Source organism: Lagenorhynchus albirostris, chromosome 13 (assembly GCF_949774975.1).
Source record: "Lagenorhynchus albirostris chromosome 13, mLagAlb1.1, whole genome shotgun sequence".
Classification (NCBI taxonomy): Eukaryota; Metazoa; Chordata; class Mammalia; order Artiodactyla; family Delphinidae; genus Lagenorhynchus; species Lagenorhynchus albirostris.
In genome coordinates this window covers 25,759,075-25,782,792 of record NC_083107.1, presented here as the reverse complement: position 1 = coordinate 25,782,792, position 23,718 = coordinate 25,759,075, and the positions used below count along the sequence as shown (strand labels likewise).

At 45.9% G+C, this 23,718-nt stretch overlaps 2 protein-coding genes across 3 annotated transcripts in view; one reads left to right on the top strand and one right to left on the bottom strand.

Annotated features, from left to right (window-relative positions):
- Positions 1–15,811, top strand: part of MTHFD2 (methylenetetrahydrofolate dehydrogenase (NADP+ dependent) 2, methenyltetrahydrofolate cyclohydrolase) — a 41,079-nt gene extending 25,268 nt beyond the window's left edge. The window contains exon 9 of one of the 2 annotated variants that reach the window (XM_060169557.1): positions 15,632–15,811. In XM_060169557.1, the coding sequence (XP_060025540.1) occupies positions 15,632–15,786 (155 nt within the window). In that variant the 3' untranslated portion in view covers positions 15,787–15,811. Of the gene's footprint in view, positions 1–4,481; positions 5,262–15,631 lie in introns of those variants that run through there. The other variant, XM_060169558.1, reaches the window with a different exon arrangement.
- SLC4A5 (solute carrier family 4 member 5) overlaps positions 1–23,718 on the bottom strand; it is a 144,941-nt gene that overhangs the window by 568 nt on the left and 120,655 nt on the right. The window contains exons 19-28 of the mRNA XM_060169556.1: positions 23,408–23,608; positions 20,047–20,160; positions 18,468–18,629; positions 17,481–17,659; positions 16,126–16,198; positions 7,491–7,559; positions 6,837–7,010; positions 4,410–4,559; positions 2,631–2,715; positions 1,498–1,565 (exon numbers count right to left, since the gene is read on the bottom strand). Coding sequence (XP_060025539.1) covers positions 1,531–1,565; positions 2,631–2,715; positions 4,410–4,559; positions 6,837–7,010; positions 7,491–7,559; positions 16,126–16,198; positions 17,481–17,659; positions 18,468–18,629; positions 20,047–20,160; positions 23,408–23,608 — 1,242 coding nt within the window. The 3' untranslated portion in view covers positions 1,498–1,530. The remainder of the gene's footprint in view (positions 1–1,497; positions 1,566–2,630; positions 2,716–4,409; positions 4,560–6,836; positions 7,011–7,490; positions 7,560–16,125; positions 16,199–17,480; positions 17,660–18,467; positions 18,630–20,046; positions 20,161–23,407; positions 23,609–23,718) is intronic.

Genomic DNA, 23,718 nt, shown 5'->3' with positions numbered 1-23,718 from the left:
CTGGAAGACTCCTATTTATTGTTCCCAGATTCTCTGGGTAAGGCAGATTCCTCCTGTAGATGCCTGTCCTTTCCCTTATGTGTGCTCCGTTCTTGGTATGTGGTACACATGCCTGTCTTTCTATATTCCCAGAGGTTAATCGTGCCTGGTAGACCATGGATGCTTAATCTTTGTTAAACCAGCTCATGTTGCTGAGTTTTTTCCTCACTGAAATGGAATCCTGCTATTTAGTTGTCTTTCCTTCTAGGTACTCTCACAGATTCAGTAAAACACCAGCATAGTTGGGAGGTGCCGTCACTAGTCACGAAATTGTCTGCATTTCTGGCCTTGTCCCCTGCTTTGTGTACTTTAACAGGTTTTTGGAAGTGTCCTATCCTGGACCAAATTCTCTCTCCATTAACTGAAATTAGAGCATTAAGAGGTTTCATTTTGTGTAGGCTACCTTAAAATGAAAGTAAGATAGGCAGTGCTTTTCTCTTAACACATGTATTTATAAAGATCTGTGGCATTAAGGGCATAGGAGCCCTGACTGGGGAGGGGGGATGAGAAGGCAGGCAGAGATGTCATTTGGACATGCGACACAGTAGTGCTGCTTAGGGAGGCTTATTACCCTGGTGATAAATCTCTTCTCATCCTGGCAATGTGATAACAGCTTTGACATATAGCTCAGAAGATCCTGTACATGTTTCCTAAAATCTCTCAGGTGAGTCCCATCTCCGTCTGCAGCCAGCTACCTCTAGTCCTGGGATAGCCCGTGCTTTCACTGTCAGATGTAGCACAGTGATTCTTGTCCAGCTTAGGGCACACTGTAGGAGTGGGACTGCCCCCACCATCTTCCCTAGTAATGACTGAGGCAGACTTTCTTGCCTCTGAATTCCTCTTTTCTATTTTTGATCCCCCCTTGTTTTCAGTCATCAAGTAGCCCCACCTTTTTTGAGGGTGGCTTCTCATTAAGGACAGCAAGGAATCACATGGCTGGCATCGGAGTTCCTGGAACCTGGGCCTTGAATCCTTTCTTGACTGTTTTTTATCTCCACTTGATCATTGATATCTAGTTAGCTTTCCTTGATACCCTTTCTGACCTTTGCATAGTAACCATGCTGCTGTTTTACTCCACAGAGTATTAGAGTGCTTGGTGTTTTGATCTTTAGAGTTCATTCATCCTGGCTTTTAATAATAAATACTTAAATCACGTCTAGTTTCTGTTTTCCTTTTTCAATATTTACTTTCAGTTTTCATTCTGCTTAATATTTTGTAATAATTTCCTTTTCTAAAGTTCAGTACCTTTGTGTGATGTAATCATATTATGTCAATAAGAGGACAGATTTGTTACTTGACACCCAATAATCAGCTCTGTACCTTTGTGTCCTGTGGTAGACCAGCAAAGGCCTTTTACTGAGACACTGGTTAGCCCGGGAAATCCTAGTCCCTCCGCTTTCAAAGCCATTGCTTAGGCTCTTATCTAACACTCAGAGAGTCTTATCTCATGGCTGTTACCTTCGGTCGAGTTCTGAATCACTGAAGGAGGAATCAGAGTGAGTAACTCCAACTGGAAGATCTTTGTCCTGGCAGGAAAATCAAAGCGTCAGACGTGGAACAGCTTTGTGAACTATTCTGGAGAATATACCCTCTTTCTACAGTGCTCCCCTCACCCATTCCTTTTCCTTTCTATTCTCTAACCCCGTGGCCAGTACCACACGAGAGGAATACAGGGGCCTCACAGAGATGGGTGGCTTCTGGTTCAATTATTCCTTCACCCAGAGGTGGGTGAGAGGCACGGTGAGGGCCAGGGAAGAATGAAGAAAGGTGATGGAGGTATACAAATGAGAAGGGGGAAGGGCATGAGAAATTCAAAAGGAGGATGTACTTCTGGAGGAGAATGTAATGGGAAGCCCTTCCTTGAAGGGCCCTTGTGGGGGCTGGCAGGATCCCCAGTATGGGCCTTTGGGGAAAGCGGCAAGCCCTTAGGAGCGCCAGGGTCAGGACCCATGTTGGCATCTTTCAGACTACTCCCAGGATAGACTGTGTTGTCTTGATGACAAGACTGTCCACCAATAGGAAGCTGAGGCTGGAAGAGGGTAAAGGCAGCAATAAAATCCCCCAAGATCTTCATAAGCCACATCTGATCCTTCCCAGGCAGGTTCCCTTTCAACATGTGGAAGGTGCTTGTGAATCAAGCACATACAGAATCACAGCCCAACCACTAGGACCTTGACTAATTTATAATCCCAGTGTGATGCTACTTGTTTTCCTAAAGGGGACAACTCAGCTTGGCTTTGAGTTCTCAATCATTTCAGTAACCACTGGCAAACATGAGAGGCTCAGCAGGTCATGCAAGAGGGGGTGAGGTGGTACCACAGGCACCTGAGGGCACTAGGGGTAAGGAGGGAAAGAGGGGGTTTGCCTAAACTAATGAAGATTGATCACTGAAGTCTACATGGTTTGATTTGGGGCTTCCATATGGTTGGAGTTCCAGTTCCTGTAGCCCAGTTCTTTTTGAACGCCGCCTAGCACAGGACTCCTTTAGTATCTAAGACCAATAGACCTGAGTTAGAGATGAAAGTTCCTTGAGGAAGAGGTGGAGGATTAGTAGTAAGTAGGAAGGGAGAGACACCGTGTGTTTTACTTACTGGCAACGCAGTGGATACCGTTTTTGGGATCTGATTGGACACTTTCCATGGGAATCTTTATAACTGAGGGAGGAGGGAACTGGGGCTGGAGAGAAACAGTGGGAAAAGCTGATAAATACCACCAATACAACAGTGTTGGCTTTCTTGCCCAGATGGAAAATACACGCGTCCACAGTGTGCAAACCACCATCCTCTTCATATCCAGACTAGACAGGGGGTGCTGCAGTTACCCTGGGGCCCACTGAGGACACTAGAAAGGACAGAACTCTTGCAGGAACGTTACTCATCAGAACAGTTTCAACTGCCGTGGTAACCAGTCACTTGGGAGTGAACCTCACACAGTAGCTGAAGACGTGTATAAAATGAATTTATGTAAATTGAATCCCGTTTTTCCATCGAAAATATCATATAAACCAGAGATGCTTTTTCCCACCCCTGAAATAGTTCCTGGCCTGTGGTAGCCACTGAAATATTTATTGAGTGAATCAGTGAAAGAATAATACTTGTCTTTCAAAGGCACTTAGACTCTCAGTTTCTTTGTTCTCATAACCTAACTTTGCAAATCATCTAAGTCATCAACAAGGGGGGAGTTCCCTGGTGGCCTTGCGGTTAGGATTCTGGGCTTTCACTGCTGTGGCCCGGGTTCAATTCCCTGGTCAGGGAACTGAGATCCTGCAAGCTGTGCGGCACGGCCAAAAAAAATCATCAATGAAAAACATGTAAATGGGCCTCTTATGTTCTGGGAAGAGGACAGTAATTGAGGGCCAGGGGAATTTTGGCCTATCACTACCATCAGAAGATGGTTTAATCGTCACCAATCAGTCAGCAAGGGCTTGTATCTATGGGCAGCTTTGATCTGCAAAAGGCAAGATTGCTAGGAGAACAGTTCACGGTGGAGGCAGGGATGTGGGTTTGGGTCAAACTGGGAGAATGGGAGCCAGGCATGGTGTTAGGAAGGACATGGGCAGCTTAGTATGTTGGAAATGATCAGATTCAAAGTCGGAATGGTTTTCTTAGTTCCCTCCTAGACATTTAGCCTATACATCCATCTTGGGTGAGTCACTTCCCTTCTGGGGGACAGTTTCATCATCTGTAATAAACACTTGAACTAGACAGTCTTCTTCACTAACATTTTGTGATTTACTATAAGTTCTGGACTGGCTTCTTGTCTGTTGACTCCCTGAGTGTTTTGGGGTGAGATGGGGAGGAAGCATGGGAGAAGAGAGGGGCAGATGGGACAACTGAGACTGAGTGGTCCCAGGCATCTGGGGAATGTAGTCACCCTCCTTTCAGGAGGCCACGTGCGTCTTCCCCCACCTCTCTGCCCAGGACCCTATGGACAGGCCCAAGCAAGGCTTGTCCCCCGTCCTCCCACTTGCCCAGGAGTCCAGTCTACTAATGAGTCCCTATCAGACCCCTCCCCCTGGGCCTGCTCTGTTCTTTGGAGGTCAGTCCTCATAACCTCCTCCATGATGGAGCCAAGTCTTCTGCCCTGTCCCCTCAGGGACCTACAGTGCTGTTGTAATGGCCCCAAGAGCCCACAGGAATGGGGGAAAATAGGCATGGCCAACTGACTTTTTCCTGGATGAGAGGGCTCTTCACTCTGGCCTACGCTCAGGGTATTCACATGAATAGACGCGATCTCAGCACACCAGACTGACGCGGGGCCCAGGCAGTCGCTCCCGGCTACCTGAGAAGCCTCCCCACCCTGGCCATGGCAGAGCTGGAGGGAGGGTCTCTTGATCCCTCCCATCAGCCCAGGCCTCACATCCCCCCCACCTCCTCTTCACTGTGCTCATGGGCCCCTTTCCTTTTCTTCTTATCTGCCTCCTTTTTCTCCTTCTCTGGAAGGATGTTGTCAATCCAGGCCAGATCATGCTGGGAGAAGATGAGGTCCAGAAGCCTTCGAACGATGATGAGGCCCAGGATCTGTGGTGAGAGTTCAGAGAAAACCATGGGCTCAAGACCCCGAACTTGGGCACAATTCATTTTCTCCCTCAGTCAGCTATGTTCAGGGACTTTTTCTGGTATCTTTGGAACATTCTCAAAGCTCCCCCAAACCATTGTTCACCTCCCACCCATCTTGGTTCCTCTCATCCAGCCTCTCCTCAGTTGAGTGGCGATGCCTACCAGTGACCCAGATGCACAGAGCCTGTGACAGCTGTGGGGGGGGGAGCCAGATGGGGCCCGTGGGTGGAGAACTACAGTTATTCTTTAAATTAGTGGTTCTCAGACTTGAGCTTAGATCAAATCACCTGGCAGGCTGTTAATACCCACACTGCTAGGTGCTGGGTGAGTTTCTGACTCAGAAAGTCTGGGGTGGGGCCTGAGATTTGCATCTCTAACAAGATTGCCCGGAGATGTTGATGCCGCTGATTCAGGGATTACACTTTGAGACCAACTGTCCCCGTGCCCCCATTTCTGAGAGCTGCCAATCTCTCTGCTAACAAACTGAATAAAGTATACTGGCATATCTAGAATTTTTAAAGGAAAGTCTAGAAAGTTTGGTTCTGTTCAGGATAAACAAAGGCAAAACACGTGCTCTTTGGAGAAGATTAAACACTGACTTTTAATAGATGCAATGGGTCCAAGTAGCTAGTTATGAATATTGTCCTTTCACCACCAAGAACTAGCCATTAGATGAGGTCAGGGAGAAAAACATCCAGCGGGATTTAACACTGGGTCCTCACTGACCCTGTGTCTTGGAAGCAAGCAGAGCTCGGGAGTTGGTCAGACCTGGTTTTTAACATTCCTGGCTCTGAAAACAGAGCATCGTTGCTAGGGGCAGAGGTAGGAAGAAGGGCTGTCTACATAGGGACAACACAGAATTTTAGAGGTGATGGAACTGTTCTGTATCATGACTGTGGTGGCGGAATCGCTACTCTGTGTTTTTTCAGAACTCATAGAACAGCAGAGTCCATTTTACTGCATGTAAATTAAAAAATATCAATATGGGGGAAGGTGTGAATCTTGGCTCTGCTCCTTCCTGGTTGTGTGGCTTGAGTCACTCACACATGCTCTCTGAGCCTCAGTTTTCCAGTCTGTAAAATGGTAGTTCTTTAGGGAAGGTGTGGACTAAATGAAATAGCACTCAGTCCATGCCAATTGTGACGATCCTTTCCCCTCCTCACCTCTGAAACCGATGAGGGCCCTGTTGGGGAGGATCCATTTCACTTTCCCTGGAGTGGTGGTTTTCAACCTTGGCTGGACATTTATGCTTACCTGTAGACTTACTATAAATACCAATGCCTGGGTTTCTCTAAGAGATTCTGAGTTCATTGATTTGCGCTGAGGCCTGGGTGCATGTGCTTTTAAAAAGCTCCCAAGTGACTCTTATGAGCGCAGGGTCAAGAATCACTGACTCAGAATCCTGCCAGGATATTTCAGATCCTACTTTGTGTCCTCACTTTGGTCCCGAATCCAGCCCTGCAGGCTTTAGGGCCCACCTAGGGCTTCCCCCCAAGCATTAGCCCACAGTCCCCCCTCCCATTCCCCATGCCCCAGCAGGGGCAGAAGCCACTGCCCTCCATGGGCGATCTAGATGCCAGATGCAACATGTTGGCTTTTCTTCTTTTCATTTTTAATTTTGGAATAATTTCAAACTTACACACAATTTCAAGAATAGTCAAAGAATGCTCACATACTTGCCCCAGCTTCTCCAAACAATGACATGTTAATGACGTTGGACTCTGAAGTTCTAAATCTCTATTTCTAGCTCTCCCCATCCCATCCCCCCATTTATCTTTTCAAATTCAGTTATATTGAAGGGTGAAGAATTATATTTAGTGTAGATCTACTTCCGCACTTGGTTTGAATTTTGGCAGTGGGGAATTCAGTCTCCTTGTTGAATTTGCCCAGCTTCTCCATCGCACTCCAGAGTTGAGAAAGTTGGTTGGCTTTTGCATTCTCACTGAGCCGCCCTGACCTGAGCTGGGTGGAGGCGGGCGTGTGGGCTGTCACTACAGCATCCACCTACCACATACAACTTCCCTCCCCGTCTCTCCTCTGCATTCCACCACACCCCCGCCCCCCAGCTCTACTTGGCCTGGAGTCACAACCCGAATCTCGAATCTCGATCTGTGCCTGCCTTTGTGACCCTGAGAGAATCAGGCCACTGTGGAGGAGAAGGCTAGGGTGGGTCTCCCCCTGGACACTTTCCCCATCTGAACCTGCTGAACACGAGGGGGAAGACTGCGCTCATCTTACCATGACTGGGAAGATGATGGCGGCCACCGTAGACTTGAGGATCCAGAGCACAGCCAAGCACAGTATCTGCACCAGGGTGAAGAGGTGGATCCGGCGCAGGGGCACGTGCCGCAGGAAGGCATGGTCCGGCTGGTGCTTGGCCGGCATCAGGAAGAGTTTGCAGCGATCCCAGAACTGGTGAGGACAGGGGAAGACTCAGCCAGGCCGTGGGGACCCTGGTGGCCCCTCTGGGGGCTTGGGTCTGGTGAAATGGGTGCTGCAGTGGGGTCCCATAGAGGGGAGCCCCTGGTCAGGCCTTAAGGATGCAAAAGAAGGGGCCTGGAGGTCTCGGAGGATGTATAATGAGATCTTATGGTGGGGGAGAGCTGAGCCCTTGGTGAGGGCTACAGCCCTGGCGCTGGCCCCAGTAAACATTGCCCACATTCAAGGAAAATGCAACTTAACAGCAACACAAGCTATCCAAGACATCTGGTGTATCGTGGTAAATAAAGAACAAAACAAAACAAAATGTTTTCTTCTGTGCAAATTGCCTTAGAGAAGAGAGAGGCGTAGTGAAATCCTCGTAGGAGTCAGCTCGATCTGGGTTTTGAATTCTGAGCCTCAGTTTCCTCATCTGTAAAATGAGGCTTAGAGGACCTAAGGGGAGAGCCTTACCTGGATGCCATTCAGGGAGGCCACACCCATGTAGAGGAAGACTCCATACAGCACTGGCAAAGGGATGTACTGAAATGAGAGAGGGAAGCAGAGCTCTGGACTGGGCCTCTGCCCAAGGCAGGCTATTGGCCACCCTGTTCAGGGTGACTGTCTGTGAGCCACAGAAGCAGCCTGGTCAGCCTCGGCTTTCTCCAAGGGGCGAAAGAGCTTGGATGTTTGGAGGAATGAAGTGTCTGCTAGCAGATCTGGAGCCAGAGTGTCACTGGGGAAGGAGATGGTCTCCGAGGCACTCCTGCCCTCTTCTCTAGCCCAGTGGACAGTTGCTCTCCCAGCCTGGTCCCCCCTGCCCCCCTTTAGGCCTTGCAGAAGCCACGTGGTCTGGCTGAAGATAGACCTTCTGGAACATGGCAATTCTCCACAGACTGCTCATTCCTGCCAGCCCCTTCCCACCTCCAGTGCCAGCTAAGGGCCCCCCCGCCAAACTGCATTGCTCAGCTTGCAGGGGCCTGGGGACCTTTGATGAGCTGACCTACTAATGAGTGGGGAGCACCTGCTGATGAACAAAGCCCGCGCATCATATACGATCAGGTAAAAAAGAATCAACAGAAGTGTATGAAGTAACCCCTACTGGCTGACAACCAACTGCTGATGGGTTGGTGGGTATCTCTCCTTCCCATCATGCTCACAGGTAGTTTGCTGGCTTTTTCACAAGTGGATCATGTCACCCATACTGTTCTACAATCATCACTGGGACTCTTTAGAAGACTTCTGAGGGATGTCTCTCCAAGCTGAGTCTTTGCTTCTTTCATCCTTCCCTTTACCTGCACCCGTGGCTCACTGCTGCGAGCAAGGCTACTCTGCTCGCTCCCAGGGCAGCTGTGCTGAACACTTGTGAGAACACAAAGTACTGTGTCCAACTTTTAGAAGCCATTTAAGAATGTTGGCAAATCCAAACAAATCAATAACCTCTCGTTTAAAATTAGGCTGTGTTCATTTTTTAAACACAAAGCATGATTTGGACCCATATGCTATAAACCTTAAACTACAACATTTGAATTTAAAGAAAGGAAATCTGGGCCCATTGCATCACTCCATTTGTACATGGCTTATGAAGTTTTTGCCTAATTATGAAATAAGGTAAAAATTTCAACCCATCAACAGACTATTGTTTTAATAAGATATATATGTGTATACAAAATGGAATATTATTCTATTACACAGCCATAAAAAATGAAATATTGCCATTTGCAGCAACATGGATGGACCTAGAGAATATCATACTAAGTCAGACAGAGAAAGACAAATATTTTATGATATCACATATGTGGAATCTAAAAAATCATACAAATGAACCTTTATACAAAATAGAAACAGGGACTTCCCTGGTGGTACAGTGGTTAAGACTCCACGCTCCCAATGCAGGGGGCCCGGGTTTGATCCCTGGTCAGGGAACTAGATCCCACATGCATGCTGCAACCAAGAGTTCACAAGCCACAACTAAGGAGCTGGCGAGCCGCAACTAAGGAGCCTGTGAGCCACAACTAAAGAGCACACCTGGGACTTCCCTGGTGGCGTAGTGGTTAAGAATCCGCCTGTCAATACAGGAGACATGTTTGAGCCCTGGGCCTGGAAGATCCCACATGCCACGGAGCAACTAAGCCCATATGCCACAACTACTGAGCCTGTGCTCTAGAGCTCGCGAGCCACAACTACTGAAGCCCACAAGCTTAGAGCCCGGGCTCCGCAACAAGAGAAGCCACCACAATGAGAAGCCCATGCACTGCAACAAAGAGTAGCCCTCGCTCGCCACAACAACTAGAGAAAGCCCACGCACAGCAATGAAGAGCCAACGCAACCATAAATAAATAAATAAATTTATTTTTTAAAATTCATATTATAAAAATAAAGAGCATGCCTGCTGCGACTAAGACCAGGTGCAACCAAATAAATAAGTAAATAAATAAATAAATCTACTTCTAAAAAAGCAAAACAAAACAGAAACAGACTCACAAAGAAAAGAAACTTATGGTTACCAAAGGAGAGGGAGGGGGAGGAATAAGTTAGGAATATGGGATTAACAGATACACACTATTATATATACAATAAACAACAAGGATTTACAGTATAACACAGGAACAATATTCGATATCTTGTAATAACCTATAATGGGAAAATAATCTGAAAAAGATATCTGTACTAATCAGCCTCAAAGGGTGGGAGCAATTAACAGAGAAATACAATCTTAAAAGACTAAGCTATAGGGGCTTCCCTGGTGGCGCAGTGGTTAAGAATCCGCCTGCCAATGCAAGGGACACGGGTTTGAGCCCTGGTCCGGGAAGATCCCACATGCTGCAGAGCAGCTGAGCCCCTGCACCACAACTACTGAGGCTGCGCTCTAGAGCCCACGAGCCACAACTACTGAAGCCTGCTCACTGCAACAGAGTAGCCCCTGCTTGCCACAACTAGAGAAATCCTACACTCAGCAACAAAGACCTGACGCAGCCAAAAATAAATTAATTAATTAATTAATTTAAAAAAAAGACCAAGCTATAATCTGTAACAACACAAATTTAAGATGGCTTAAAACTTCCCTTTCACCCTAATGAGTGTGAAAACCACATCAAACTGAGTTGTTTTAGTTTATAGTTACCAGTGACTGATTATCAAGTCACCTCATTATCAAGACTAGGAAATTGTCACCAGTCTTGTCATTTGCAGGCTGAAGCAGCTTTCTCAGAAAATCCCAATGGCCCATGACATCACAAGTGATAGTGCTGTGATCTAGAATTCTAGATTAATCGGTGCAAATCTTTCTTGGATCTCCAGGGAAAGGCCCTTTTCAAATATTAGTGACACAGTCAAGTGGCAAAAAGATGCCTCTGGTGTCAGCTTTATACCACCTGCTAAAGGAATGAACAAGGATCACAGCCCTACAAACATAAGGACATCACAGCCTTCCCATATAATTTGAGGCTGAGATCATGAGAACAACATGGGGACCAGAGGGGGCACTTCCACATGGTCAGGAGTTCCTCTGAGGCAGAATACAGTAATCCACAGTCTTAATGAGCTGTGGTGAGTTGCAGGCAAAGAAGGAAACAAAACAAACAAAAAACCTTTGGGGCTTGGGATGAACTGAGAATCTGCAGAACTGAGTGTGTAAGCCATTTATGCTGCCCATCAGATACATGGTCACTTCATCCCTCAGTGCCCTCGTTTGACAAGATAACCAAATATTTGCAAATTGGTGCTGGAAGGACGGAAGATTATTGTTAGGGGAAACACTGACCGAAGCCGCCCGCCCTGGCCAGGCAAGATAGTAGCCACTCGCATGAGTCATCTTACAACAGGAGGTCCTGGTAAGGAACGAGGAACTAATAAGCTACCACCAACGGGAAGAATTCGGGAAAGTTCAAAGAAGAGAGGAGACACCAATCCATATGTCCTACCAACCTCCCAGAATCCTCGCTGGAATCATCTTGGCTGAGCGATGCGCACGCCACCAAGAAGTTCCCTGAGTCAGAATGATTGGCCAGAGACAACCCGGAAACTAACCCAATCACCATAAAACCTGAGACTTTGTGTGGCAGAGCAGTTCTCCTGGGTACCCTTACCCTGCTGCTCTCTGCCCGGGCGCCCCTTCCCCATAAAGTCTCTTGTTTTGTCAGCATGTGTATCTCCTCAGACAATTCATTTCTGCGTGTTAGACAAGAGCCCACTCTTGGGCCCTGGAAGGGGTCCCCCTTCCTGCAACGTTATCACTGATCCTCTAATAAACATCACCATATCTAATATCAGTCTAACCATCCATTGATACGGAGAGAGGGGTGGGGGTGATTTTGTTCCTTGCTGCTCAAAGTGTGATCTTTGGACCAGCATAATTTGGTACCATTGGAGAATTTGTTAAAAATGTAGAATTTGGGGGACTTCCCTGGTGGTCCAATGGTTAAGACTCCATGCTCCCAATACAGAGGGCCCAGGTTTGATCCCTGGTCAGGGAACTAGATCCTGCGTGCTTCAACTAAAGATCCTGAGTGCCGCAACTAAGACCTGGCACAGCCAAATAAATAAATTAATTTTTTTTTAAATGCAGAATTTGGCACACCCCCCAAGACCTACTGAGTCAGTATCTTCATTTAACAAGATTCCCAGGTGATTTTTAATACACATTAAAATTTTTTATACATTTTTTTTGGAGTATAATTGCTTTACAATGGTGTGTTAGTTTCTGCTTTATAACAAACTGAATCAGTTATACATATACATATATCCCCATATCTCCTCCCTCTTTTGTCTCCCTCCCACCCTCCCTATCCCACCCTTCTAGCTGGTCACAAAGCACCGAGCTGATCTCCCAGTGCTATGCGACTGCTTCCCACTAGCTATCTATTTTACGCTCTCTCACTGTGTCCCAGCTTACCCTTCCCCCTCCCCGTGTCCTCAGGTCCATTCTCTAGTAGGTCTGCGTCCTTATTCCCGTATTGCCTCTGGGTTCTTCATGACCATTTTTTTTTTAAGAGTCCATATATATGTGTTAGCATACAGTATTTGTTTTTCTCTTTCTGACTTACTTCACTTTGTATGACAGACTCTAGGTCCATCCACCTCACTACAAATAATTCAATTTCGTTTCTTTTTATGGCTGAGTAATATTCCATTGTATATATGTGCCACATCTTCTCTATCAATTCATCTGTTGATGGACACTTAGGTTGCTTCCATGTCCTGGCTATTGTAAATAGAGCTGCAATGAACACTGTGGTACATGACTCTTTTTGAATTATGGTTTTCTCAGGGTATATGCCCAGTAGTGGGATTGCTGGGTCATATGGTAGTTCTATTTGAAGTTTTTTAAGGAACCTCCAAACTGTTCTCCATAGTGGCTGTACCAATTCACATTCCCACCAGCAGTGCAAGAGGGTTCCCTTTTCTCCACACCCTCTCCAGCATTTATTGTTTGTAGATTTTCTGATGATGGCCATTCTGACTGGTGTGAGGCGATACCTCATTGTAGTTTTGATTTGCATTTCTCTAATGATTAATGATATTGAGCATTCTTTCATGAGTTTGTTGGCAATCTGTGTATCTTCTTTGGAGAAATGTCTATTTAGGTCTTCTGCCCATTTTTGGATTGGGTTGTTTGTTTCTTTGATATTGAGCTGCATGAGCTGCTTGTAAATTTTGGAGATTCTTTGTCAGTTGCTCATTTGCAAATATTTTCTCCCTTTCTGAGGGTTGTCTTTTTGTCTTTATGTCTTTTATCTTGTTCCTTTGCTGTGCAAAAGCTTTGAAGTTTCATTAGGTCCCATTTGTTTATTTTTGTTTTTATTTCCATTTCTTTAGGAGGTGGGTCAAAAAGGATCTTGCTGTGATTTATGTCATAGAGTATTCTGCCTATGTTTTCCTCTAAGAGTTCTATAGTGTCTGGCCTTACATTTAGGTCTTTAAGCCACTTTGAGTTTATCTTTGTGAATGGTGTTAGGGAGTGTTCTAATTTCATTCTTTTACGTGTAGCTATCCAGTTTTCCCAGCACTACTTATTGAAGAGGCTGTCTTTTCTCCATTGTATATTCTTGCCTTCTTTATCAAAAATAAGGTGACCATATGTGCATGGGTTTTTCTCTGGGCTTTCTCTCCTCTTCCATTGATCTATATTTCTGTTTTTGTGCTGGTACCATACTGTCTTGATTACTGTAGCTTTGTAGTAGAGTCTGAAGTCAGGGAGCCTGATTCCTCCAGCTCTGTTTTTCTTTCTCAAGATTGCTTTGGCTATTTGGCGTCTTTTGTGTTTCCATACAAATTGTGAAATTTTTTGTTCTAGTTCTGAATACATATTAAAATTTGAGAAGCCCTGGAACAGAACTCGACTGGAGGAACTGGTACAAAAATAGGTGAAGTTAATAAGTGATATAGAAAAATTAATAAAATAAAAATTAATAATTAATTAATAAAAATTAATAAAATAAGTGATATAGAAAAATTAATTAAAATTAAAAATTAATAAAATAAAATTAATTTAAAAATTAATAAAAATAAAAATAAAAATTAATAAAAATATTAAAAATAAAAGTTGGATCCTAGTAACTAGGATCCAACTTGCACCCCCTAAATTTGTAGCATCAGAGGGACCTCTCTTCTGTTGGCTACATAAATAAGAATGAAAAATTTCAACTAAAGTATGGTCTTGGGTAGACAGCTCTCTAATGTAAGTTCTCTATGTGTCTAGTACTTGGCTATGCCTAATTTGACAGAACGAGGCAAACTTACAGTTGCAAAAAGTTAAACAAGTTTTATGGAAAATTTTCTTGATTGGTAATAAATTCCGGGATTAAATCTAAGAATACAGATCTGGATTAAGTTGTATTTTTCTTTAACTGGCTATACCAAACATCTCTCCTTTACCTAAAATCAATCTAATATTTAGTACTGGTGTCAGCTAGTGATAATGCTTTAATCACCTAACAATTTTGAAAGCCTTGATATACACCTTGATACAATCTAATCAGAAATCTTAAATCTTATATTCAATAAAAATCTAGATGTCTTCCATGCTATAAAACTTATCAAATAGATTAATGGTTAAATAAAATGATTATATATATTTTTCCTCTCACTGTAAAAGAACATGAGCAGGCAAATTTTTCATATCCTTTTGTGATTGAATGTGAAGACAATATCAGAGCATTTGGAGCTATAATAAACCCCATAAAAACTTTTTCATTACAGCCAAAGCAATAATGAATATTTCCCCATATCTGGCATCTTATCCTAGTTATAGAGCCCATTTAGGGTTTTTTTGGCTGTGCTGGGAGACTTACAGGATCTTAGTTCCCTGACCAGGGATCGAACCCGGGCCACTGCAGTGAAAGTGCCAAGTCCTAACTAACCACTGGACTGCCAGGGAATTCCCCCATTTAAAAAATAATTTTATTTATTTATTTTTGGCTGCTTTGGGTCTTCGTTGCTGCAGGCGGGCTTTCTCTAGTTGCGGTGAGTGGGGGCTACTCCTCATTGCAGTGCTTGGGCTTCTCATTGGTGCGGCTTCTCTTGCTGTGGAGCACGGGCTCTAGGTGTGCGGGCTTCAGTAGTTGTGGCACACGGGCTTAGTTGCTCCGCGGCATGTGGGATCTTCCCAGACCAGGGCTCGAACCCGTGTCCCCTGCATTGGCAGGCGGATTCTTAACCACTGCACCACCAGGGAAGCCCCCGCCATTTGTTTTTATAAGATGCATAAATTAATACGGAAATACAGTCTACAGCTTGGAAGTTACAACATTTGTGCCGAAAACTGCAGCAGGGGACTTCCCTGGTGGCGCAGTGGTTAAGACTCCGCGTCATGATCTGTCAGTGGCCCTTTCCCTTAATGCCTTCAGAAGGCTTTCCTTTCTTGAATTAAGCTAAATTGTAGTCACCCAATCTTTTGCAGCTATTTTCCCCTTTGAATATCTTTTTACAAGCTCATTCGCGGTAAGTTTGTAAAACAATGAAGACTAAAGAACCATGATGTTAATTCATTTGTTTACAATGGAAAATATTTCTGGCTTGAGAACTGGTGCTGGGCACAACCAAACAGGTTTGAGGTTGGGTATTTTTTTAACGGATGTTTCCATTTGGCAGGAAACAGATTGCATACAGGGGGTGGGGGGCAGGCATTTTGTTTATTTAATAAGAGTATTTTAAATGGCCAGGGAATGTCTACTTTTGTGGAGAGGCTGCCAAAAGAGCCATTGCGCCTTAACCGACCCCCCCCACCCCCACCCCCACCCCCCACCCCCGCCCAGGCAAATTCATATGTTAAAGTCTTAACCTCTAGTACCTCAGAATGTGATTGAATTTGGAGACAGGTCCTTTAAAGAGGTAATTAAGGTAAAATTAAGTCACATGGATGAAGCCTAATTCAATACAACTGGTCCTTATAAGAAGAGACACAGGACACATTACATAGGACACAGACGTGCACACATGAGGAAAGACCATGATCTACTTCTAGAACATAAATGTCTAGTTTAAGCCACCCAGTTTGTGGCCTTTTGTTGTGGCACCCAGAGCAGACTAATACAACAGGTGAAAGGCTGGAATGGAAAGCCTTTCTGGGGGACCCATGCTCCAAATGCACACCCCATTGCTATCATCTCTTCCAGCTGATCTGGAAGGACATGAGCAAGAGGGGCTTCGAACAGTGTGGGAAAAAGTCACCTATGCGCCCAAGACATGCAACAGAGGAGCAGAAAACAGGCCCCAAGAACAAGGACAGAAGCCTCCCTCTCCCCTGCAAGTTTTAAACTTCAGAAACTAGGTGAGCAAGGAGGCCATAAACCACAACGTGGAAACACAACCAGCTTGAGAAGCTACTGATTTAAGCAAGGATGGAAACTGGCAGAAATGTCTGTGGGAAGTGTCCTTCAGAAAGGTGAGGGTGGACCCTGGGAGGGGTGGGAAAGAGCAGTGAGGATGGCCTGCTGCTGATAATAAAGGATGCAACATTACAGAAAACAGTAATAATGATGAAACATGTCTGGCCTAATAGGATCCTGCCTTTTTAGGGGCCTTGTGGGGAGGCCGTTCCCCCCTCTGAGCCATCGGATCAGTGCCTTCTCGGGCGGACAGGGCCCTAGCAGAGGGTGCAGAGCCTCACCTGCAGGATGGGAGCCAGGAAGACAGAGATCCCTGTCAGGATGAAGACAATGGTGCCGGTCACTCTCTGTTCCCTGGCAGAAAAGAACACATGGTCAGGGTGGATTGGGAGATGCTCCATGACCATTCCAGCCCTCTGTGGGCACTTGAAGGTTGTGTCCAAGGCTCTGGCCTCTGCCTTGCTGCCCCATTCCAGAGAGTAAACCAGTGACGTGAGGCCCAGCTGCCTGGCACATGGGAAGAGAGGGAATCCAACTGAGGTAAGGGCATTTGTAGGGGCGTTCAGGAGGTTATCCAGTGCAGTGGCTAACAGGGGGTGCTTGAGCCAGACCAGCTTGGGTTGACTCCTGGCTCTGCCACTTACTAGCTGTGTGGCATCAGGCAAGGCCCTAAATGTCTTCAGCATTAGTAGAACATGACTAATGGCATGCACTTCAGGGGTTGTTGTGAGGATGAAGTGGGATATGAAGTGCTCATTATCCCTGCCTTTTGATTATAATAAGATCCCACGCTTGTGAAGCACGACAGATGAGGATTTAAGGGAATGGGGCCTGGCTGCTGGCAGAGCAGGTATCAGGGGCTGGAGGGCAGGTATGTTTTCTGGAGTGCTCAGACCCAGGCACAAGTCCAGGGGAAGCTTGGGGCTCTGGGGCAGATTGCTCAGGCCCAGCCATCTGGGGCTCAGGGGTTGGGGAGGGGACCTTGCCCTGACCATAGAAACCTTGCTCAGGGCTGGCCGGGCAGCCCAGGAATTCCGAGGTAGTGAGGAGAAGCTCTTAGGACAGCCATGTATGAGAATGCCAGGGTCTGATGTGGGCTCACCCCAGAGGTCCGAAGGGGTGGAAGATGCGCTTCCCTGCCTGAAACATTCGCATGAGAGGAGGGGCGAGTGAAGGAACGGAAGTGACAGGCCATGGGCCACAGCCCAGGGGGTGGGAGTGGTCCTGGAAAGGCTTTCTGGAGGAATGGAGATTGAGCAGGACCCGAACCCTGCTTTGGGTTATTTGGGGAACGGCATGGCTAGGGAGTCTTGAAGAGGAGACAAAGAGTCAGGTCAGAAGGGGCTCTGTGGGAACTCTTGAGCAGCCTGTACAGGTGAGAGGTGAGAGCATGTGTAGGGGCTGGGGTACTGACTGGAATCTATTAAGAAGAAAGCACCGCTTAAAACTGACTCTTCGTCTCCCTCTTCCCTCCCTTCAGGGATATCACTCCTATCCCTGTGGTTCCTGGGTTGTTAGAGAAGGGGCCCTATTCACCCAAATACCTTGATGGTAAGAAAAACCTGCTTTCTCTCCCCACTACCCCCAATCTGACCCCTCCTGCCCAGGTGGTCCTCGGGCCCTGACCACCACCTACCTGACCCCCAGGAACTGCGGCTGCTCCCCGGGGGCGCTGGTCTCCGTCTCCATCTTGAGGCTGTCGATGTGGGCGATGGAGATGACCGTGGCAGCCACGTACCAGGGGAGCCCCATGAAGGAGCAGAGAGCCATGAGGATGCCCACCCAGAACAGGTCCAGATGGTAGCCAGCAGCCTTCTGCAGGGGCAGTGGGAGGGAGGAAGCTGTCTAGGGAGCCAGTTCCCAACCACCTGTTGGGGTGGGGTGGGGGAGACAGAGCTCTCCCAAGGCAGCCATTGTGTGGAACGTGTGTTGAGGGCTCCCCGTGGGCTTCTACACAGCACCCTGAGAGGACTGCCACCCTGAGGTGACCAGGCCTCACCAACCCCAGGGTTTGGTGAACCAGGGAACGGACGCAGGTAAGGGAGGAGAGGGGTGTTCAGGCTTGGAGAGGCCCTGGGTTTGGGTCCTTGGGAAGAAGTTCTCCTACCCAGCAGCCCAGTATCTCTATAGTTCCCTAATGAGGGGTCCCAGGTGGGGCCGGCCTAGACCAAGCCGAGAGTGACCCAGGCTGGGATGGGGGAGAGACTAGTCTGCGTCTCCTCAGACTCAGAGGCAGGGAGGACGGTTGGCGGGGCCAGGAAGGCATGGATGCCCCTCTGCCTTATGGTTCCGGGTCAAAATCCCCTTGTTAGGATCTGTTCAGACTCCCAAGTTCACTGTCAGGAGACAGAGCGGGAGGGTCACTTTGGGAGAAGCAAGGAGCCGTGCCCAGTGGCCCATCCTGGGCTTGGTCCTGGTCCCTGGAGCCTCTCCGCTGGCCCTTCTGGCCTTACCCACATCTGGAGGTCACATTCTCCCCACCCCCAGAACTCCAGTCTTCTGCCCTCATATTTTGCTTCACAAATGGCCCAACATTTTGAAAGAAGCACCTCCTCCCTCCTTCATTCCTTCTGACTCTGTGGGAAGAAAGAGATTGTGCCCCTCCTCCTAGCACCAGCCTTACCCTCAGCTTGTTCTCCTTCCGGTTGACTATGACGGCCGTGATCTGCTGGTCCATGAAGATCAGGATGGTCACCAGCAGGGCGGGCAGGATGCTTACCAGGTACACCCACCATGGGTTCTTCCCAAAGGGGGCCACGAACCAGCCTCGATCAGGCCGCGTGGGCTGAGCAGAGCAAAGGAGAAGGCCCTTTTCTCTCTCCCTTGTCCCGGTGCACTTGTTGTCTAGCCCGCTCTCCCAGACTTCCCGCTATTCCCACACCTGGGGTACTTTTCAAGTGCAATCTTATCCCTTAAAGACATTAGGCACCTGCAACTTTAGAGAGACCCCGGAGGCACAGACCTGGGAAGGGCAGTGGTGTCTACAGAACAAAGGAGATGATTTGCTGCAGCCGCCATGGGCTTGTCTGGGAAACAGGGAGGTGCAGAGTCAGGGGGCATTGGTAGAAAGCTCGTGGTCGCTAATTGCAAAAGATGTTAACAAGAAATGGCAATGAGGCCCAACAGCAAGAAAAAAGAAAATGATGGGCCCAGTGCCTGATGCTTTCTGCCTCTTCTCTGAGTCATCTGTCTGGGGGAGGTTATAGAATTGTCTGTAAAACACCGAACATTAATTTAGACTTGCATATTAAGAGTAAAGGATTATCTGTGCAGGAGCTGGGCTGAAGTTTACCTTTTGTTTACTTCAGAGAAAGCAGTACTTTACATTTCAAGGCCAACATGAGTTTTATGAGATGTTTAAGCTGAAATAATATTGCGAAGGTCAAGCCCTCAAAGGCAGGGAGGGTCAGTTCTAGAACCTGTACCTCCCAGTCCAGTTTAGACGGGTCGAGCTCCTTGTGAGGGAGCAGGGCTCACGCGGAGCTACAAGCAAATAGCACCAACTCTAGACTAATGGGAAATTCTGAAGCAGTGGTTCCCAAACTTAAGCAGGCCCCAGAATCTCCTGGAGGGCTTGTTAAATTCAAAGCCCTGAACCCCACCCTCAGACTTTCAGATTCCATGGGTTTCAAGTAGAGCTGATAATTTGCATTTCTAACAAGTTCCCAGATGAGGGCGAGATGCTAGTCTGGGGACCACACTTTGAGGATCACTGTTTTGTTTTGTTTGTTTGTTTTTGGCCTTGCCGCATGGCTTCCGGGATCTCAGTTCCCCGACCAGGGAATGAACCATGGCAGTGAACGCCCAGAATCCTAACCGCTAGGCCACCAGGGAACTCCCGAGGATCACTGTTTTAAAGGATCATTTTCAGAATTTGGCCCAACTTGTAGACTGCCATGAGTGAGGGAATTGTAAACCTGTAAGTGGAAATCAAGGGGCTTCAGCTGGGCTGGAGAGTAGATTCCAGCACCTTCCCCATCCTGTGGCTACACAGCAGGAGTTCATCGTGGATATATGTGGTTTGAGGAAACCACTCTCTCAAAGGACCGCCCCTAGCAGGCCGTGTGGGAAGGGTGGAGCATACAGAGAGCCCACGTGGTTACGTGGCTGAGCACATAAAAATTTGATCAGCATAGAGGGGAAAGGATCTGCAGCTGGTGGGCAGGAGGAGCGAATGCACAGAGCAGGGGCCCTGGGCAAACCTTGATGACGCTGGGCACGAGCAGCTTGGGGGTTGCCAGGCCAAAACAGGCATCAATTCCACAGAACAGCAGGATGGAGAAAATGATGGAAAAGTCAGCTACTAGGGCCCGAACCTGCAGAAAAGAGATGAGCAAGTCAGAGAAGCTCCTGCCCACTCCAGGCAGACCCCATCCTCCAGTAGTGAAGAGGAGAGCTGCTGAGAGCTTGAGCTCCAGAGTCAGAAGACCCATCTTCAGCTATCTCAGAGAGTGCCAGTCACTCTCTAAGTTGGATGAACCTGGTGACACTCCCACCCATCACTTTTCATTTCCAATACTTGGTTTTCCAAGACCTTTGTGTTTTTACCAAACTGATGGCTCTGAAATGGTACGATCTCATTCTTCTCTGCAACACTAAATTCCAGGTAGCAACATAGCACTTTGTAAGTATTAATTTGAGGGGAAAAAAAGGTGGTGATAAAAGAATATGACATGAATTTTATTTCATCCTTCAGGCAATAGATATTCTCAGATGCAGTCACTGCTCTGGAATTTTTATATAAAAGGCAACTTAGGGATATGATCTGGTTGGAAGTTGGAAGGAAGGGAGGGAATTTGTCTTGAGGATGCATTCCTCTTGCAAGTACACTATTTTTTGCTCAGTTTGTATTTTGTAAATCTTCCCCAAAAGTCTTTTATTTAGTCTTTACAAAATATTGGCAAAAATTCAATTATTCATATCAAAGATATTTTTCATCATCATCACTATTATTATTGGTAGTAGTTGTAGTAGAAAATTTATTTAAGATGGCTTTAGAAGAGTGCGCATGTGGTTTCTGTTAGAAGAGCATTGCTAAAAATCTTCCCAGTGCCCCTCCTCACTTCATAACTGTTGCTCACATATGCAAGTGCTGTTTTGATGAATAAATTCTTTATTCTAGCCACAAAACAGTTAGAAAATGAAATTAAAATAGCAGTTAGCATTTACAATAGGTGAAAAATAAAAAATCAAGTACCTAGGAATAAATCTAATCAAAAATGTTCAAGACCTCAAGATCAAAACCTACAAAATATTATGGAGAGAGAGAAAAAAAAGACCTTAATAGGGACTTCCCTGGTGGCACAGTGGTTAAGAACTCGCCTGCCAATGCAGGGGACACGGGTTCGAGCCCTGCTTCAGTAAGATCCCACATGGCTGTGGAGCAACTAAGCCCGTGCACCACAATTACTGAGCCTGCGCTCTAGAGCCCATGAGCCACAACTACTGAGCCCGTGCACCACAAATACTGAAGCCCGCGCACCTAGAGCCCATGCTCTGCAACAAGAGAAGCCACCGCAATGAGAAGCCCTCGCACCGCAAAGAAGAGTAGCTCCCACTCGCCACAACTAGAGAAAGCCGTGTGCAGCAACGAAGATGCAACGCAGCCAAAGATAAATAAATTAAATAAATAAATAAAAGACCTTAATAAATGCAAGGTATACCATATTCAAGGATTAGAAGACTCAGAATTTGAGAGGTGTAAATTCTCCCCAAATTGACATTTAGAGTCAATATAATTCTATCAATATTCCAATAAGTTTTTATTTTGGTGAAATTTAAGATTCTAAAATTTATGTGGAAATACAAAGGGCCAAGGCATTATTGAAAAAGAAGGACAAAGAGGGAAAGTTTGGTCTGTAAGATATACAGACTTATTATTAGTTTTAGAAATGAAGACTGTGATATTGGCATACGAATAAATCAGTGAAACAGAGTAAAGAACCTTGAAACAGATCCCATCACATGTGAACATTTGATATATGGCAAGGGAAGCACTGCAGAGTAGTGGGAAAAGGATGGTCTTTAAAAAAAATAAATAATGCTGGCAGGGAGATCAGCTCAGTGCTTTGTGAGGACCTAGACGGTAGGATAGGGAGGGTGGGTGGGAGGCTCAAGAGGGAGGGGATATATGTATGCATATAGCTGATTCACTTTGTTGTACAGCAGAAACTAACACAACATTGTAAAGCAATTATACTCCAATAAAGATGTAAAAAAGAAAAGAAGTATAAACATAATGTACACATGAAACTTATATAATGTTATAAACAAATGTTACCTAAGTAAATAAAATTTCCTCTTTAGTTTGTAAAAATAAAATAAAATTTTAAAGTGCTAGAACAATTGGCTATCTAAATAAAAAACAAACACTTTCTCACACTAAATGTTAAAAGCAATTCTGGTAGATTATAGATTTAACATGAAAGGAAAAACAATGAAGCTTTTAGAAGATACCATAGGAGAATAACTTCTATCCAATATTTTCCTTGAGGAAAAATTGGATATATTTGATTACAGTGAAGCTAAGAATTTCTATTAATCAAAAGATACCATTAAGAAAGTAAAAAGGTCAGTCATAGAGCAGAAGATATTTGCAACACATATGATCACAAAAATGTTTCTATCCAGAATATATAAAGAGTTGCAAATTGGAAAGAAAAAGACAGACAACCCAGATGAAAATGTGCAAGAGATTTAAACAGGCTCTTAAAAGAAGAAAGTCAATGGTCGTCTAGAGTCTGTCATACAGAGTGAAGTAAGTCAGAAAGAGAAAAACAAATACTGTATGCTAACACATATATATGGAATATTAAAAAAAAAGAAATGGTCATGAAAAACCTAGGGGCAGGACAGGAATAAAGATGCAGACCTACTAGAGAATGGACTTGAGGACACGAGGAGGGGGAAGGGTAAGCTGGAACAAAGTGAGAGAGTGGCATGGACATATATACACTACCAAATGTAAAATTGATAGCTAATGGGAAGCAGCTGCATAGCACAGGGAGATCAGCTCTGTGCTTTGTGACCACCTAGAGGGGTGTGATAGGGAGGGTGGGAGGGAGGGAGACGCAAGAGGGAAGAGATATGGGGACATATGTATATGTATAGCTGATTCACTTTGTTATAAAGCAGAAATTAACACACCATTGTAAAGCAATTATACTCCAATAAAGATCTTAAAAAAGATAACAGTGACTTCTTTATAAGTCACTTCTTTTAAAATTACAACTCAGTATAAAAAGAAAAAAGAAAGTCAATGGTCATATGTCCATTAAACACATTATAAGATTTTCAACTTCATTAGTCATTGGGGAAATAAAAGGAAAAAACCCACAATATACTACTAGGCTAAAGATAAAAGTCTGACAATATCAAGTGTTGTCATGGGGCTTGACAACAAGGGAACCCAGTTCTCTCTGATCCAAAGTCTGTGCTCTTAACTTGAAAAAACCTCAGTGAGCAAGTGCTGATGTGGTGTCCATTCCAACAGTTGGACCAGAACCCTCTCAGGGACTCAGTGGTGGCTTCCATGTGAACTGTCTGACTGTAGGGTGAAGTTACCTTGGTAGGGAAATAGCGGCTGAATTTGAACTTCTTCAGGGTCAGGGTCATGGAGTATGTCCCGAAGAAAAGGATGAAGGACATGAGTGCCAAGTCTGGGATGAACTGGCAGGAATTCCCAAGTAGGCGCCCACCATAGTTCAAACACTCCTTTTTGCTCAGCAGGGACCAGTCCAACGCTGTGAGGTTAAGGGGGTTGTACTTGTAGACCAAGACAGGAGAGAAACAGTCAGGGCCTTCCTGGGAGGTCAGCTGTTTCCTCCCCACTGCAGTTTCCAGACAGCCCACGCACCCCTCCCACCCTCCAAGGG